At 44.9% G+C, this 16,449-nt stretch overlaps 2 protein-coding genes across 5 annotated transcripts in view; both read right to left on the reverse strand.

Annotated features, from left to right (window-relative positions):
* LOC144667722 (transcription factor CP2-like protein 1) overlaps window positions 1-10,041 on the reverse strand; it is a 45,238-nt gene extending 35,197 nt beyond the window's left edge. The window contains exons 1-2 of the mRNA XM_078529175.1: window positions 9,826-10,041; window positions 1,885-2,036 (exon numbers count right to left, since the gene is read on the reverse strand). Of these exons, the coding sequence (XP_078385301.1) occupies window positions 1,885-2,036; window positions 9,826-9,911 (238 nt within the window). The 5' untranslated portion in view covers window positions 9,912-10,041. The remainder of the gene's footprint in view (window positions 1-1,884; window positions 2,037-9,825) is intronic.
* Window positions 1-16,449, reverse strand: part of LOC144667837 (alpha-2,8-sialyltransferase 8F-like) — a 1,155,130-nt gene that overhangs the window by 630,549 nt on the left and 508,132 nt on the right. The gene's annotated exons all lie outside the window — the stretch shown is intronic.

Raw genomic sequence — 16,449 nt, forward strand, 5'->3', positions numbered from 1 at the left:
CTCTCCCCAAGTTCGATACCTTCATCCTCATTCTCTCGGGTGAAGACGGATGTGAAGTATTCATTCAACACTCTAGCGATGTCCTCTGGCTCCACCCATAGATTGCCCCCTTAGTCCCTTATGGGCCCTACTCTTTCCCTGGTTATCCTCTTCCCATTGATATACTTATAGAATATCTTGGGATTTTCCCCACTTTTACCAGCCAGAGCTTTCTCATATCCCCTCTTTGCTCTCCTAATTGCTTTCTTAAGCTCCACCCTGCACTGTCTGTATTCCACTAATGTCTCTGCTGATTTGCTTCCCTTGCACCTGCTAAAGGCCTCTCTTTTCCTTCTCATTGTATCCTGAATACCTCTGGTCATCCATGGTTCTCTAGGCTTGTTACTCCTTCCTATCACCCTAGAGGGAACATGTTGAGCCTGTACCTTCCCCATTTTCTTTTTGAACACCCCCCACTGTTCTTTTGTAGATTTCCCCACAAATAACTGTTCCCAGTCTACCTTGGCCAGATCCTGCCTTATTTTACTAAAATCCACTCTCCCCAATCCAAAACATTTTTTTCCAACTTGTCTATTTCTTTGTCCATAACAAACTTAAATTGTACCATGTTGTCTCCAAGGGCGGAGGGTCATGTTAGTGGGGTGGTGAAAAAGGCATATGGGACACTTGCCTTTATCATTCGGGGCATAGATTACAAAAGTAGGGAGATCGTGTTGGAGTTGTATAGAACCTTGGAGAGGCCACAGCTGGAGTACTGTGTGCAGTTCTGGTCACCACATTATAGGAAGGATGTGATTGCACTGGAGGGGGTGCAGAGGAGATTCACCAGGATGTTGCCTGGGATGAAACATTTAAGTTATGAAGAGAGGTTGGATAGACTTGGGTTGTTTTCGTTGGAGCAGAGAAGACTGAGGGGTGACCTGATTGAGGTGTACAAGATTATGAGGGGCATGGACAGGGTGGATAGGGAGCAGCTGTTCCCCTTAGTTGAAGGGTCAGTCACGAGGGGACATAAGTTCAAGGTGAGGGGCAGGAGGTTTAGGGGGGATGTGGGGAAAAACTTTTTTACCCAGAGGGTGGTGACGATCTGGAATGCACTGCCTGGGAGGGTGGTGGAGGCGGGTTGCCTCACATCCTTTAAAAATTACCTGGATAAGCACTTGGCGCGTCATAACATTCAAGGCTATGGGCCAAGTGCTGGTAAATGGGATTAAGTAGGTAGGTCAGGTGTTTCTCACGTGTCGGTGCAGATTCAATGGGCCGAAAAGCCTCTTCTGCACTGTGATTCTGTGATTCTGTGATAAACAAAAACCTGATGTACCACAATTTCAAACTAAACAGTAACAGTTGGGCAAGGGGGCATGGATTCACACTAGTGAAAGGCTCATTTTAAACTGATCTTTGGAAGAGTGAAGTGATGTGGACTTTTAGGTAGATGAATGGGGAGGGGGATGATCCTGTGGTGCAGTCGGTTGGTGTCCCCTACCTCTGGGCCTGAAACTCCAGGTTCAAGTCCCACTTCAGGACTTGATGACCATGGAAGGTGCATTTCCAACATGGTGACACAGGTTGATTATTGGCCCATAAATCCTTCCAAGGTGCCTGCTGGCAGGTGATAAGAATGGTAGAGTTTCCTGGTCAGCCATACTGCAGAAGGCAACAACAAACCACTGCAGTACTTTGCCAAGATAATCATGGACCAATCCAATGGAAGCCCATGGTTGCTAATGCCCTCTTAGGGCATGGTATCTGGCAGAAGAGGAATGGGGAGAGGATCCCTTTGCTAGACAGTTGGTACGCAAGGCTTTATTTAGATGCCTGAGCAAGGACGCCTTGCCTGTCCCGTGCCTGTCTTGTGTGATTCACCTGCTTTGCTCACCGTACCTTGGTTGAGGTAGGTGAGCGTCTCCTCGTGCAGTTTAACAGCAGGTGATGTAGCTGCGCCCAGGATGTACTGGAATGCGATGGCACTAGCTTCGTGGTCTGAAGAAAGCCCAGAGTCTTCGTGCTTGAAGAGCGGCAATGGCAGCATGTCACTGAAAGAAGAGAAGCTTGCAGTCAATTCACTGAACAGAGTAAAGCCTTCACCACTTTGCTGGTGCTGATATCTGGTGTAACATCAAGTGATCTTTCATTGTCTATACTATCTTTGTGGCACAACACTTTGCTCGTGAGATTGAAAGAAACAAAGAATTTGCATTTTTATAGCGCCCATCACACCCTCAGGATGTCCCAAAGTGCTTTACAACCCATTAAAGCTCTATCTAACATCAGACTCCCAAAGCAAGTGCTCTACTCGGAACTCGCCTGCAGCAGGAGACTCCCAGGAGGACAGTGGAAAAGCTTTAGGGATGTCCTCAAAGTGTCCCGGAAGACGGCAAATGTACTCGCTGACTCGCGGGACTCCCCGGCTTGTGACCGACCAAAATGGAGAAGGTTCGTTCGGGAAGGCACGGAAATCATCATGAGATTTCCTCGGGAATGTGCGGTGACAAGTCCGAGGCGTTGGAGGGTGCGCACCAACCTCCAAACAGTCTGTCTACCCAACCCCTCAGGCACCAACCTGGCCTGCTTGTGGCAGAGTCTGCAGACCACACATAGGACATGTCAGGCATCTTAGAACCCATCGAAATGGAGTGGAGGCAAGTCATCCTCCATCCCGAGGGACTTCCTAAGTGGAAGGCAATTGGAATGTAACGGCACTTGTAAGGCAGCACAGCAAGATCCCACATGTGACAATGCAATAAAGGCCGGATAATCTGATCTTAGTGTTGTTGGTTGAGGGATAAATGACAATGGAGAGAGCTCCCCCCCCGGTCTTCTTTGAAATAATGCTGTGGGGTCACTTACTTCCACGCGAGGTGGCAGACAGGGCCTCATTTTATCATCTCCTCCAAACGATGGCAAAACTGGCAGTGCGGGGCTTTCTCAGTAATGTGTCAGTCTAAATTGAAGCAGTTTATATTTCTTTAAACTAGCAAAGCAAAATTGCTGGTGCGGAAAAGCTCCTACTTTTAGTTTCACTGACAGGTTGGCGAACCATGTCTGAAAAGGCTTTGGAAGCAGAATCAACAGTGACTATTGAAAGGAATTAGGTATATACTTGAAAAGGAAAAAAAAAATCAGGGCTCTGGGAAAATAGCAAGGTAGTGGGACTAATTGGATAGCTCTTTCAAAGAGCCAACACAGGCATGACAGGCCGAATGGCCTCCTTCAGTGCTGGCTCGATGATGCTGAGACATGGAGCAGGCAGGTTTGATGTTCAATCTCTTGTTTCTGCCACAACTTAGCTCAGTATCCGCAGGTCAAGTGGAGGAAAAGTCAGCACAGCTGCCACTCCAGGCCCTTTAAGCGCATGGGAACAGACTAAATTGGGCTCTGCTGTGATGCAGCTACAGTTGAATAGCCCACTGGTGCTCATTGTCTCGGATCATGCAGGAAGATTGCCGACTCAGGGCTAGGTAACAGAGGCCATAGAGCCTACACTGGTATGAACTAACACCTTCAGGAGAGGATGGGAGACATTTGACAATATTAAAACGTATAGTAAGAAATTCTAGGGAAAAAAACCTCTCATTTATCAAATAAGTGCATTTTATGGCCTCAGGGACCCTGACATTTCAAATCTTAACTCTCTTTAACTAACTTCTCAACGTTCTTTAGCTCCTTGGGAGAAATTTCTCTTTCAGCGAACAAATTATATCGATATTTTCTTTTAGAATTTTTAAAACTTTAAAATCATTTACAATTTAGGATGATCCTGAAATAAGAAGCATGTTTTTTTTTTTGGATCAACGTATATGTAACCGAGTATAATGTATTTAAATCCTCGAGTGGTTTGAGTTTGGCGTGATTGGAACACTTTGTGCATTGGAACCAATGGGCAATATGGACATTTCTTCAGCTTAATTGAAACCAAGTTCCACTCCTGAGACCTGAGCACATTACCTAGGCTAATATTCCAGTTTGGCACTGAGGGGGTACAGCACTGTTGGAGGTGACGTTTTTCAGGTGAGACATTAAACTGAGGCCCATCTGCCTCCTTAGGTGAATGTAAACGATCCCATGGCACTTGAAGAGCAGCATGGGAGTTCTACCCAGTGTCTAGCCTTTTTATTTACCCTTATTTATAATATAAATATATATATATTTATAATATTTAGCCTTCAGCCAATTTATATTCCAGTGTGGTACTGAGGGAGTACTGCACTGTTGGAGGTGATGTCTTTCAGATAAGGCTGTGGAAAAGTAGATGATCTCACCATCATTTTCATTGCTGTTTCTGGAAGGTAGCCACACTCAATCTGGCCGCTGCATTTCCTAGATTGCAATAACGGCTACGCTTTGAAGGAACTTTATTTGTTGTAAAGTGCTTTGGGATGTTCTGAGGTTGTGAGAGGTGCTATATAAATGCAAGTTCTTCCTTAGCATAATAGATGAAGCTTTGATGGCAATGGTACCACGTGCCATTCTTCCTTTCCCCACAGATGGCGCTGTAACCTCTCAAAATGAATATTACAACAACACCAATTCTCATCTGGTCCAGAGAAGCTGCCATCACACTCAGTCTGTTACAACAGAATAAACACTGAAACACCACACCGTTTTCTCAGAAAGCTGAGAGGCTCCATCGTTGAATACATTTAAGGCTGGGAGAGACAGATTTTTGGTCTTTCAGGGAATTAAGGGATATGGGGAAAGGGCAGGAAAATGGAGTTGAAACCCAAGGTCAGCCATGATCGGAGTGAAGGGTGGAGCAGGCTCGAGGGGCCATGTGGTCTACTCCTGCTCCTATTTCTTATGTTCTCGTGATAGGAAACGAGAGCAGTTACATTTTGACCAAGGATGGTCCTCGGAGTCAGAATGCTTCAAGACCTGAGCACAAAATCTAGAATGACAGGCCGGCCACAGGACTGAGTGGGTGCTGCATTGTTGGAGATGCTGTCTTTCAGTTCACATGACTAACTGAGCCCTAGTCTCCCTGTACAGCAGCAAGTAAGATCCCGTGGCACAACTTAAAGAAGAGCGGGGGAATTCTCTCAGTGTGCTGGTCAATGTCATTTGCTTCAGTAAATGCCATAGAAACAAATTTAAGCGGTTATTTATCTCACTTGTTGGTGGTGGGATTTTGCTGTGTAAAAATTGGCTGCCGTGTATCTACTTTAAAAAGACATTCTTTGGCTGCCAAGTACATTGAAACATCCCAAGGATGTGAAAGGTGCTAATAAAAATACAAGTGTTATCTTTCTTTACATCAACCGCATTTTTTGTCACTCTCACTTCCTGTCACACATTTTCTTCCTACCACACTTGCTCATTACACTTAAAAAAAAGTCTAAAGAAACATAGCTCTTTTTTTTGTAATTCCTTGATGGATGTTAGTGTTGACGGCCGGGCCAGCGTTTGTTCCCATCCCTAATTGCCCTTGGGAAGGTGGTGGTGAGCTGCCTTCCTGAACCCGCAGCAGTCCATGTGGCGTAGGTGCTGTTGTCAAGGGAGTTGCAGGGCCAGGATTTTCCAGTTGTCGGGCGGGCTTGGCAGGAGCGGGCGGGGGTGGTCAAGGTGCCGGCCGCCACCCGCGATGGTCTCCGCACCGCGATTTCACGCGGGGTGGGCCAACTAAGGCCTGCCCTGCGTGGATCGCAAGCGGTAACGCTGAGCGCGATCTGTGCGGGCGGGGGGGAGGAGGGAGAGTCGGGGCCAGCGCTCTTTTAGCATGCGCGTGAAAGAGCGCTTCAATCACCCTGGGGCACGGAGCTGCCTCAGGGAGATTGAAGCGCTTTTAAAAAATATATATAAGGACAGTAAAAATTTAATGAAACTGTGACTGTGTCACATGAGATGGGACATGTTTTTTATTTTCAAAATAAAGTTTTTATTTAATCAGTATTAGCTTTAGGAAGCCTCATCCCGCTCGTGGATGAGGTTTCCTAAAAAATGCAAAGGCCGCTTGGCCTTTTCGCCTATCCACAAACCGTAAGGTTGGACGGGCAGCATAAAATTCAACTTAATTACCTGGTTAATGGCCTTAATAAGCCTTTCAATTATCGACGGGCGCGCCCCCACCGAATGAAATATCGCGCGAGTTCGCGATGACGTTGGGACGCACGCCGAATGTAAAATTCTGCCCCCGGTTATCGACTCAGCGACAGTGAAGGAACGGCGTTATATTTCCAAGTCAGGATGGTAGTGGCTTGAAGGGGAACTTGCAGATGGTGGTGTTCCTGTGCACCTGCTACCCTGGTTCTTCTTGGTAGAGGTCATAGGTTTGGAAGATACCGTCAAAGAAGGTTTCATGGGTTACTGCAGCACATCTTGTATATAGTGCACACTGCTGGCAAATATACTGGTGGTGGAGGGAGTTAATGTTTAAGGTGGTGGATGGAGTGCCGATCGAGCGGGCTGCTTTGTCCTGGCAGTGGTTTTGAGTATACAGAGAAACTGTCCAGCATAGAAAATACTGGAGCCAGAATATCTGCAGCCTCTTAATCAGATTAACTCACATCATGCTTACTTAACATCAATTCAACTTTGTGGTCTTAAAAGAATCCAGAGTCACCTTAGCAGATGATCAATACATTTTGCATAACATGGTATATTGTTACTTTTCTTTCATACCAGCAACACACTGTGAGCAATGCCATGGGGTTACCACTAGTACATATACACCTCTTGTACATAACTTGCCAGTTACTTAGATTGTGGACTGATCAGGGCACACTGAAATGTGGAGCCATACAGACAAGGAAATCTCCCTGGTTTAGTCCTGAATGTGTGTTAATTAATGTCAATCGAGGGAGAAATGGAGGTGATGCTATTTGATCCAACGCTAATGGGTTATACAGAGGAAAGATCAGTCAGTGCCATCCAATAGCCATTGCTGTAAGTGCAGCATGTCTGCAGAAGTTACACATGGACAGGTGAGGGCTGAGGTAACTCAAAAAGCAATGGCTAGACAATAATGCCAAGATTAGGGTATAAAAAGATGAAGATTGTGCACTAAAGGGAAGAAGGGATAGGTGAGGGGTTCCACAGTTTAGAGATTGCAGTAAAGGATTAAGTTTGAGAGATTGTGCAATGAATCTGGATATAGTGAGAAGATTGAATGTGTGGGATGCTGTGTTAGGTTAGAAGGATCGAGAGAGGAAAATGTGAAGGACCTGAAGTGGTATATGTAATAAAGCAAGGATTGACAAAAACAATTAGAATGAAGGGGGAAGTGAGAGTTCAGAAGGATTATCTCAGTAGTAGCAATCCTGCTCCTGATCCAGAAGGTTGTGTGGGTTTGAGCCTCACTCCAGGGACTTGAGCACAAAGGTTTAGGCTGATGCTCCATGATGGAGTACTGCACTGTTGGAGGTGCTATCTTTTAGGTGAGACTTTAGACCTAGACCCTGTCTGCCCTCTCTGTTAGATGTAGACAGTCCATGGCACAATTTTGAAGAAAAGCAAGGGTATTATCCCCAGTGTCCCGTCCAATATTTATCCCTAAATCAACTTCACAAAAACAGGTGATCTGGCCATTGCCATGTTGTTGTTTCTGGAATATTGTTGTGCAGATTTAGCTGTTGTGTTTCTTACATTACAACAGTGACCATACTTCACAAGTACCTCATTGCCTGTAAAGCACTTTAGGACATCCTGGGATTATGAAAGGCTCTATATTAATGTAAATTTTTTGCCTTTACTTGTATCCTATCCAGGAGTGTGAACAAGGCTTTAAACGTTGCTCCACCGATATGAGAGCAGGATTTAAGTCTTGGGAATATTTGATAGTCCTTCACTTTTACATTCACAACACACACACACACACACGCGCGCGTGCACATGCACACGCACACAAGTACTGGAGAGCTTGTCAGTCTATCTGGAGTCGAGGCCAGCATAAACCAGTGCTCTCAGGGCAGGAGCAGAGTATTTCTTTTAAACAAATGTTCTCTTCCTAAAAAGATGGTTTCTGACATTAGTTTATCAATGTTTTATGTGTTGCACAAGATTCATCTGCTCCTGCTTTAATGGAGGAATTCATCCATTTAAAGCAAACATGTTAACATTTCCATTAAAATACTTGGCAGAGAAATCTCACACTAACTAATGGCTCAGTTATTAACTGCTGATCTCTTGTGGCGTTGCCAATAGATAGAATCAATTGGCTTTCTCTCAGGTTGCAGTCATGATTCACCAAATGGCGATGCTCAAAAAGGGAGCATGCAACATATGCAGAAAATAAAATATGTATTTATATATATTTAACATGTAATATAAGTTAAAGATATCACCAACAGTACATTCTAGAGAAAAAGTGACTTCCACCTTACCATGCCACTAAGAAACATCACTTTACATTCAATTAATTTTAAGAAGCGGGGTGACTGCCTTGGAACACAGCAACATGGCTCTGCAGAGAGTAATCGAAAGAATGTTGGGAACCCGAGGAAACTCCCTGCTCTTCAGTTAGTGGGGATCACAGGAGCGTGGGGGCAGGTAGAGACAATTTATCCCCACGAGCTTGCTCAATAAGATCATGGCTGACGTGTGACCTAACTCCATCTACCTGCCTTTGCCCCAAAACCCTTACCTCTGGCTAACAACAATCTGTCGATCTCAGTTTTAAAATGAACATTTGCTCTAATATCAATTGCTGTTTGTGGAAAGAATTCCAATCTTCTCCTGCCCTTTGCAAGAAGTGTTTCCTCATTTCACTCCTGAAGGGTCCAGCTCTAAGTATTAGACCATGCACCGAGTCTCAGACTTCCCCAACCAGGGGAAATAATTTCTCCCAATCTATCCTGTTTGTTCCCTTAAAATCTTGAACATTTTAACGACGTTATAAATTCCAGGGAATGTGACCCCAGCTTGTTTAATTTCTCCTTACAACGTGACCCATGGAGCACAGGCGTCATTCTAGTAAATCTACACCTCTCTCCATCCAAGGCCAATATATCCTTCCTAAGGTGGTACCTGGAACTGCTCACAGTACTTCAGGCGTGGCCTAATCGGACTTTAGCATTTACCTGCACCACACCGACACCTCCATGTGCAGCACTCACTCGCTCCTGCACTGCAATGTCAGATTAGTATATGTAACCCAAATCCCAATGGAGGCACAAGGGAGGGAGGTTTGAACCAACAGCCTTTTGACCCAGAAGCAAACGGACGCACTTAGACTTTAATTTGCAAAGTAAATAGCATTCCAACAAATCTACTGTGGTCATCTCTTGCTGTTACCTGCAGTAATTTGTAATCCCACAATAAAAAGAAAGACTTGCATTTATATAGCACCTTTCATAACCACCAGTTGTCCCAAAGCACTTTACATTCAATGAAATATTTTTGAAGCACAGTCATTGTTGTAAAGCAGGGAATGCGGAAGCTATTTTGCACATGGCAAGGTCCCACAAACAGCAATGAGATAATGACCAGATAATCTGTTTTTCTGATATTGATTGAGGGATAAATATTGGCCTGGGCACCAAATCTTTTTGAACACAATGACATGGGATCGTTTACATCCACCTGAGGGGACAGATGGAGCCTTCGTTTAATATTTCATTAAAAAGTTGGCAACTCTGACAGTGCAGCCCTCCCTCAGTACTGCACTGGAGTGTCAGCCTCAATATGACATGAACCCACAACCTTCTGAGTCAGAGAGGGCAACCACTAAACCACAGCGGACACACAGATTGGTAAACTTTCCCTTGGGAATTAAAGCATGCACTTACAATGCTATTCAAAGGAACAATCAAAGCACGCAGTTTATTTTTGTTTAGAGCTCAAAATAGCCCTCACTGTACTGGAATAATGTTAAGCGAGGTTCTTACTCACCGTCCTCCATTAGCAGTGACATACTGGTGGTAGTGTTCTGTTTGAGCTGGCCAGTAGTGCTCTGTCTGGTTGTGCCAGTACAACATGTTATTTCTATGAATTTCCAGGTTGGAAAAGTTTCAAGGGTAAGCAGAAGTTTGCTGGGTGTCGGAGGGAGCTGGAACCTGCACGCCTGTCCTTATATTCTGCAAGCAGTACCTTGCAGCGGGAGGGGAATGGGTGGAAAGTTCTACCCAGCAGTTTACATGCAAATAGAGCAGAAACAATCCCCTCAGGCATTGCATTAAACACCATTTCAGGTGAGTGATCAGGTCCACGCCCTCAGAAAACCTGGCCGCTGGCCCAAAACATTGCTGCAGCAGTTTGACTTGTACCAAAAACAAGAAAGTTTTGGTGCAGGATTTTACAAAGGAGTATACATTCTTGATGCCCTGAACCTTCTTTTGATTTTCTGTTCATTTTGTCCCAGTTTATTTCATGAGTTTACAAACTATTGCTGGCTATATTGGCAGAAAAAACACTCAACTCCTTTGTTTGATGTACTGCCTGCTGTTTGCACAGGGCAGCTGATCTGTTTAAAATCAATTGGTTAATGCATCCATTAAAATAGTGGAAGAAAGAATTCTTATTAGTCACTCATTTCGAGTTGAGAGATCTACTGTCCTTTTGGATCCATATTGCCTCCATCTCATCATTTCTAACAGAGACTTTGCTACACAGATCTCCTCCTAAAACCCCTTCTCCTCCCATTGTGAAGCAGTGATCACACTTTTGAAACCGTGCCGGAAGGCTTAGGATCCCCTCTAAGCTCTGAGCATATAAACTAACACTCCAGTGCAATACCGAGGGAATGCTGCACTGTCAGAGGTGCCACCTTTAGACTGGGATGTTAAACCAAGGCATCAGACCAGGCTTTTGGACACCTGGCTTAATCTCTTGTTTTGTGGCTTGGCTCAAACTTTGAACTTCACTCCTGTGAAGACCCTTGGGATGTTTTGCTATATTAATGGTGCTATATAATTGCATGTTGTTGTTGTTCTAATGCTTTCTGGTTGCCTTAGTGGGTGAAGAGTGCAATGCATGGTGTAATACTGAGCTACGCAGTGCAGAGGGATCTGGGTTTGATTCCCAGCCTGTCCTTGGGGTAGCTCATTTCAGCGTGGCAACTGGGATTACAGCAATTGGCTCAAATATTAGTGAACATTCACGCTCCTGATCATTATCCCAGTGGAATATTCCATCTATGTTGACATGCAGGTGAGGATAGGATTAGCCACGATGCCCCACTTGGTGGGACAGCGTGTTGGAAGTCAGCTGGACATAAATAATGATATACTTGAGTGAGTATCAGTGGGTCCAGGCACCTGTGGAACCTTGTCTTATCCAATCACTTAACTTCATCCAAAGCATTGCTGCTTGAATTCTAACCAGCACCAATTATTGTTAACCCATCACTATTGTGTTCGCTGACCAGCCCTGCTTCCCTCCAAGCTAAGCAATGCCTCAGTTTTAAAATTCTCATCCTTGTTTTCAATTCGCTCCATGGCCTCGCCTGTCCCTGAAGCTAAAGCCTCCTCCAACCCGACAATTCTCCAGGAAATCCATGCCTTTCTAATTCTGGCATCTTGCAGATCTCTGATTCCAATCGCTCAACCATTGCCGGCTGTGCCTTCAGCATCCAGGACCTAATCTCTGACATTCCTTCTGTAAACGTCTCCACCTTTATTTCCTCCTCTCTTTGAGAAGACTTTTGGTCAAAGGCCCTGATAGCTCCTTATGTGGCTCTTATGAAGCACCTTGGGACATAAATGCTAGATGTTGTTCTTTTTGCTCTGCTCCAAGCAGAACAATCCCAACTTCTGTCGTCTCTCCATGTAAATAAAATCCATCGTCCCTGGGATTTGGGTAAATCTCCTCTGCACCCATCCAAGGCATTGACATCCATCCCTATCGTATTGTGCCCAGAATTGGACACAAAACTCCAGCTGGGAACTTTGTTTCCAGAAAATGTCCGGTGAATACCGCAGACCTTCAGGACGAGCTTTGCAAGTGCTATTTATTCGTTTTCATAAGTCTCTCACCTTGCCCCCACTCCTCCCCATAAAGTCCCACTAGAACCATAGAAAAGTTATGGCGCAGAAAGAGGCCATTCAGTCCATCATGTTTGTGCTGACCAAGAAAGAGAGAAAAAAGAAACTAGCCACTCAATTTAATCCCACTTTCCAGCACCTGGACTGTAGCCTTGCAGGTTACAGCGCTTCAGATCCAGATCCAGGTACCTTTTAAGTGAGTTGAGTGTTTCAGCCTCAACCATCAACTTAGGCAGTGAATTCCAGATGCCCACCACCCTCTGGGTGAAAAAGTTTTCCTCATGTCCCCTCTAATCCTTCTATCAATCACCTTAAATCTATGCCCCCTGGTAATTGACCCCTCAGTTTGGGGAAACAAGACTTTACTGTCTACCCTATCTAGGCCCCTCATAATTTTGTACACCTCAATTAGGTCACCCCTCAGCCTCCTCTGTTATAAGGAAAACAACCCCAGCCTATCCAATCTCTCCTCATAGCTGCAATTTTCAAGCCCTGACAACATTCTAGTAAATCTCCTCTGTACTCTCTCCAGAGCAATTATGTCCTTCCTGTAACGTGATGACCAGCTGTGGCCTAACCAGCATTTTATACAGCTCCATCATTACATCCCTGTTCTTGTATTCAATACCTCGGCCAATAAAGGAAAGCATTCCATATGCTTTCTTGACCACATTTTTCACCTGTCCTGCCATCTTCAGGGGCCAGTGGACATGCGCTCCAAGGTCTCTCACTTCCTCAACCTCTCTCAAAAGCTTCCCATTTATTGAATATTCCCTTGCTTTGTTTTCCCTCCCCAAAAGCATTATCTCACATTTTTCCAGATTGAATTCCATTTGCCACTTTTATGCCCATTCAACCAAACCATTGACATCATTCTGGAGACAACAGCTATGCTCTTCACTATCAACTACACGGCCAATTTTTGTGTCACCTGCAAATTTCCCAATCATACCTCCCACATTTATGTCTAAATCATTAATATATACAACAAACAGCAAGGGCCCCAACGTTGAGCCCTGTGGAACACCACTGGAAACCACTTTCCATTCGCAAAAACATCCATCGACCATTAGCCTTTGTTTCCTGGCGCTGAGACAATTTTGGATCCAACTTGCCACCTTCTTCTGTATCCCATTGGATCTCACTTTTCTGACTATTCTTCCATGTGGGACCTTGTCAAATGCCTTACTAAAATCAATGTAGACAACATCCACTGCACTACCCTCATCAATCCTCCTTGTTACTGCCTCAAAAACTTCGATTAATTTAGTTAGACACGACCTTCCCCTAACAAAAGTCCCGGGTCAATCCTTGCCTTTCTAAGTGACAGTTTATCCTGTCTCTCTGAATTGATTCCAATAATTTGCCCACCACCGAAGTCAGACTGACCAGTCTATAATTTTCTGGCCTATCCCTTGCACCCTTTTTAAATAAGAAGCGAACTAAGAAATGAACCAATTGCTTTAGTCAAATAGAAACTGGAAAATGAAATAAAAACAAGAAATCTTCTAAACACATAAGGATTACTGTTTGGAAAGAAGTCCACTGTGGTCACTCTGTTGTGATGTACCTAATGATACTGGCTGCTTCATTATGGCTTTTGGTTGTGTACATTGTAAATAGCTGGAATATGACATGTGTCTGCCTGCCTGGTAGTTCTCCTTGGGATCTGCTGCCTATGACAGACTCGGTTTGTAAATGTGGAGCTCAAAGTCCACTTTGGAATTGGCACCCATTGGTGCCCGGCGGAATAGCACTTAGCTGTTTTCCCAGATTCACACTTCCATTTCACCCCCTGCATTGTGGTACCAGGCTCACCACTCCCAACAATAGCCAGTGACTCCTGCTGGGAAGCGCTTACAGATTTATGTTTGGTGAGGAGGGTGGGTGCGGGAAGGGTTGGGGTTGACGGTCAGTAAGGAGCGCACAAGGAGACAGGCAACTATGCCAGAGTGAGACGGAGGCTGAGTGAGTAGCAAATTGAGCTCATGTGGGAATTTGGTGCATGGGGGAAAGAGGCGTGGTATACATAGGATTTATTCTAAGTCAGGGACAGAAGCAGATGAGCTGAAATGGACTTCAGTGTAAACTTCACCTTCGGAGCTGAGTTTGAAAAAAATTCAAACAGTGACATCACAAGAAAACCGTAAGTTCATTGGTTGGTAAGAAACTGCTATTAGGGAGTGTCTTTAAATTGCTGTAAATTAGAAAAGCGTGTTATTTTTAAAGAAGTGGCTACTTGGATTTGAGTAAGTAACATTCAGGATAAGGGGAAGTCAGGGCCAGTAACATAAAGTAATATAAGCAAACCAAAATAAAATAAAGTTAACCTATGGGAAGTAAAGTCATGTGGAATGCGTGTCCTGTAATATGTGGGAAGTTGTAGACACTACTGGTGATCTAGATGACCACATGCGCAGGAAGTGCTGCCACAGTGGAAACTTGAGCTCCAGGTTTTGGAGCTTGAGCAGCGGCTGGAGTCACTGTGGTGCATTCGTGAGGCTGAGAGCTCAGTGGAAAACACATTCAGAGAGGTGGTCACACCGCAGGTCAGGGGCATGGAGGCAGAAAAGGAATGGGTGACCGCCAGGCAGTCCAAGAGAACCAGGCAGGTAGTGCAGGAGTCCCCTGGGGTCCTGCTCACAAATCGGTCTTCTGTTTGAATACCAGTGAACGTGTTGGTTCCTCAGAGGAGTGTAGTCAGAGCCAGGTTTGTGGCATCACGAGTGCCTCAGCTGTACAGGAGGGGAGGTAGAAGAAAGGAAGAACAGTAGTGATAGGGGATTCGTTAGTTAGGGAAACAGACAGGCATTTCTGCGGCTGTAGATGTGACCCCAGGATGGTATGTTGCCTCCCTTGGCGCCAGGGTCAAGGATGTCACTGAGCGGCTGCAGGACATTCTTCTGGGGGAGGGTGAACAGCCAGAGGTTGTGGTCCATATGACTAAGATAGGATGGAGGATGTGGTCTTGCAGACAGAATTTAGGGAGCTCGGTAGAAAATTAGCAAGCAGGATCTCAAAAGAAGTAATCTCTGGATTACCCCCAGTGCAACGTGCAAGTGAGTACAGAAATAGGAGGATAAGGAAGATGAATATGTGGCTGGAGGGAGGGCTTTAGATTCCTGGGACACTGGGACTGGCTCTGGGGAAGATGGCACCTGTACAAGCCGGACAGGTTGCACCTGAACAGAGCCGGGACGGAGTTCCTTGCCGGGCGTTTTGCTAATGCTGTTGGGGAGGCTTTAAACTAACTCAGCAGGGGTGTGGGAACCAGGAGAGAATACTAGAGATTAACACCAAGGCACATAAAATACTGGGAGAGACAGCTAGCACTAGAATAGAGAATAATAAGTTAATGGGCAGAGTAAGGGAGAAAGTAATGAAATCTAAATCAGGGCCAAACTGCATGTATGTGAATGCATGGAGTATAGTAAATAAGATTGGGGAGTTACAGGCATGGATTGCCTTGTGGAAATATATTAATGTGGCAATAAGAGAGACCTGGCTCAAGGAAGGGCAGGACTGGGTGATAAATATTCCTGGGTACAAGGTGTTCAGGAAAAATAGGGCAAGAAGAGAAGGAGGGGTGGTGGGTGGCTGTATTGGTTAAGGAGAGTTTTGCAGTGCTGGAGAAAGAGGAACAAATCTGCAGGGAAATTACAGAGAGGTGCAAATATTATAGAGTAGCTATAATGGGGAACTTTAATTACCCGAATATAGACTGGGATGACGTTAGTGTAAAGGGCAGAGAGAAGCAAGTTCTAGATTTTGTTCAGAAGAATTTTCTACAGCAGTATGTGTCCTGTCCACCATGAAAGGAGGCACTGCTAGTCCTGGTTCTTGGAAATGTGATGGGCCAGGTAGATCAAGTGTCAGTGGGGGAACATTTAGGAGACAGAGATCATTGTATCATAAGGTTTAGGATGATGGTAGAAAAGGACAATGGGCAATCCAGGGTAAGAATAATTAACTGGAGGAGAGACGACTTCAACAGGGCCAGAACGGAGCTGGGCCATTTAGATTGGAACCAAAGGTTGGCATGAAAAACTGTAGCTGAACAATGGGCTACCCTCAAAGAAGAAATGGTTCGAGCACAGTCAAGGTATATTCCCTCAAAAGGGAAAGGTAAGGCAAACAAATCCAGAGCTCCCTGAATGAAAAAGGAAATAGAAATTAAGATAAAGAAACAAAGTGTGCTTATGACAGTTGTCAGGTAGGAAAATACAATTGAGAACCGAGCTTAATACAGAAGGTCCAGAGGAGAGGGGAAGAAGCAAATAAGAGAAGCGAAGAGGGATTATGAGAAAAGACTGGCAATCAGCATATAAGGGAATCCCAAAGTCTTCTGTAGATATATAAATAGTAAGAGGGTGGGAAAAGGAGGAGTTGAGCCGATTAGGGACCTAAAGGGGGATTTACACATGGAGACAGGGGGCATGGCTGAGGTGTGAAATGAATATTTTGCATGTCTTTACCAAGGAAGCAGATGTTACCCATGTCATGGTGACAGAGGAGGAATCCTTGTCACTAGAAG

The sequence above is a fragment of the Cetorhinus maximus genome, chromosome 25 (assembly GCF_964194155.1).
Source record: "Cetorhinus maximus chromosome 25, sCetMax3.hap1.1, whole genome shotgun sequence".
Lineage (NCBI taxonomy): Eukaryota > Metazoa > Chordata > Chondrichthyes > Lamniformes > Cetorhinidae > Cetorhinus > Cetorhinus maximus.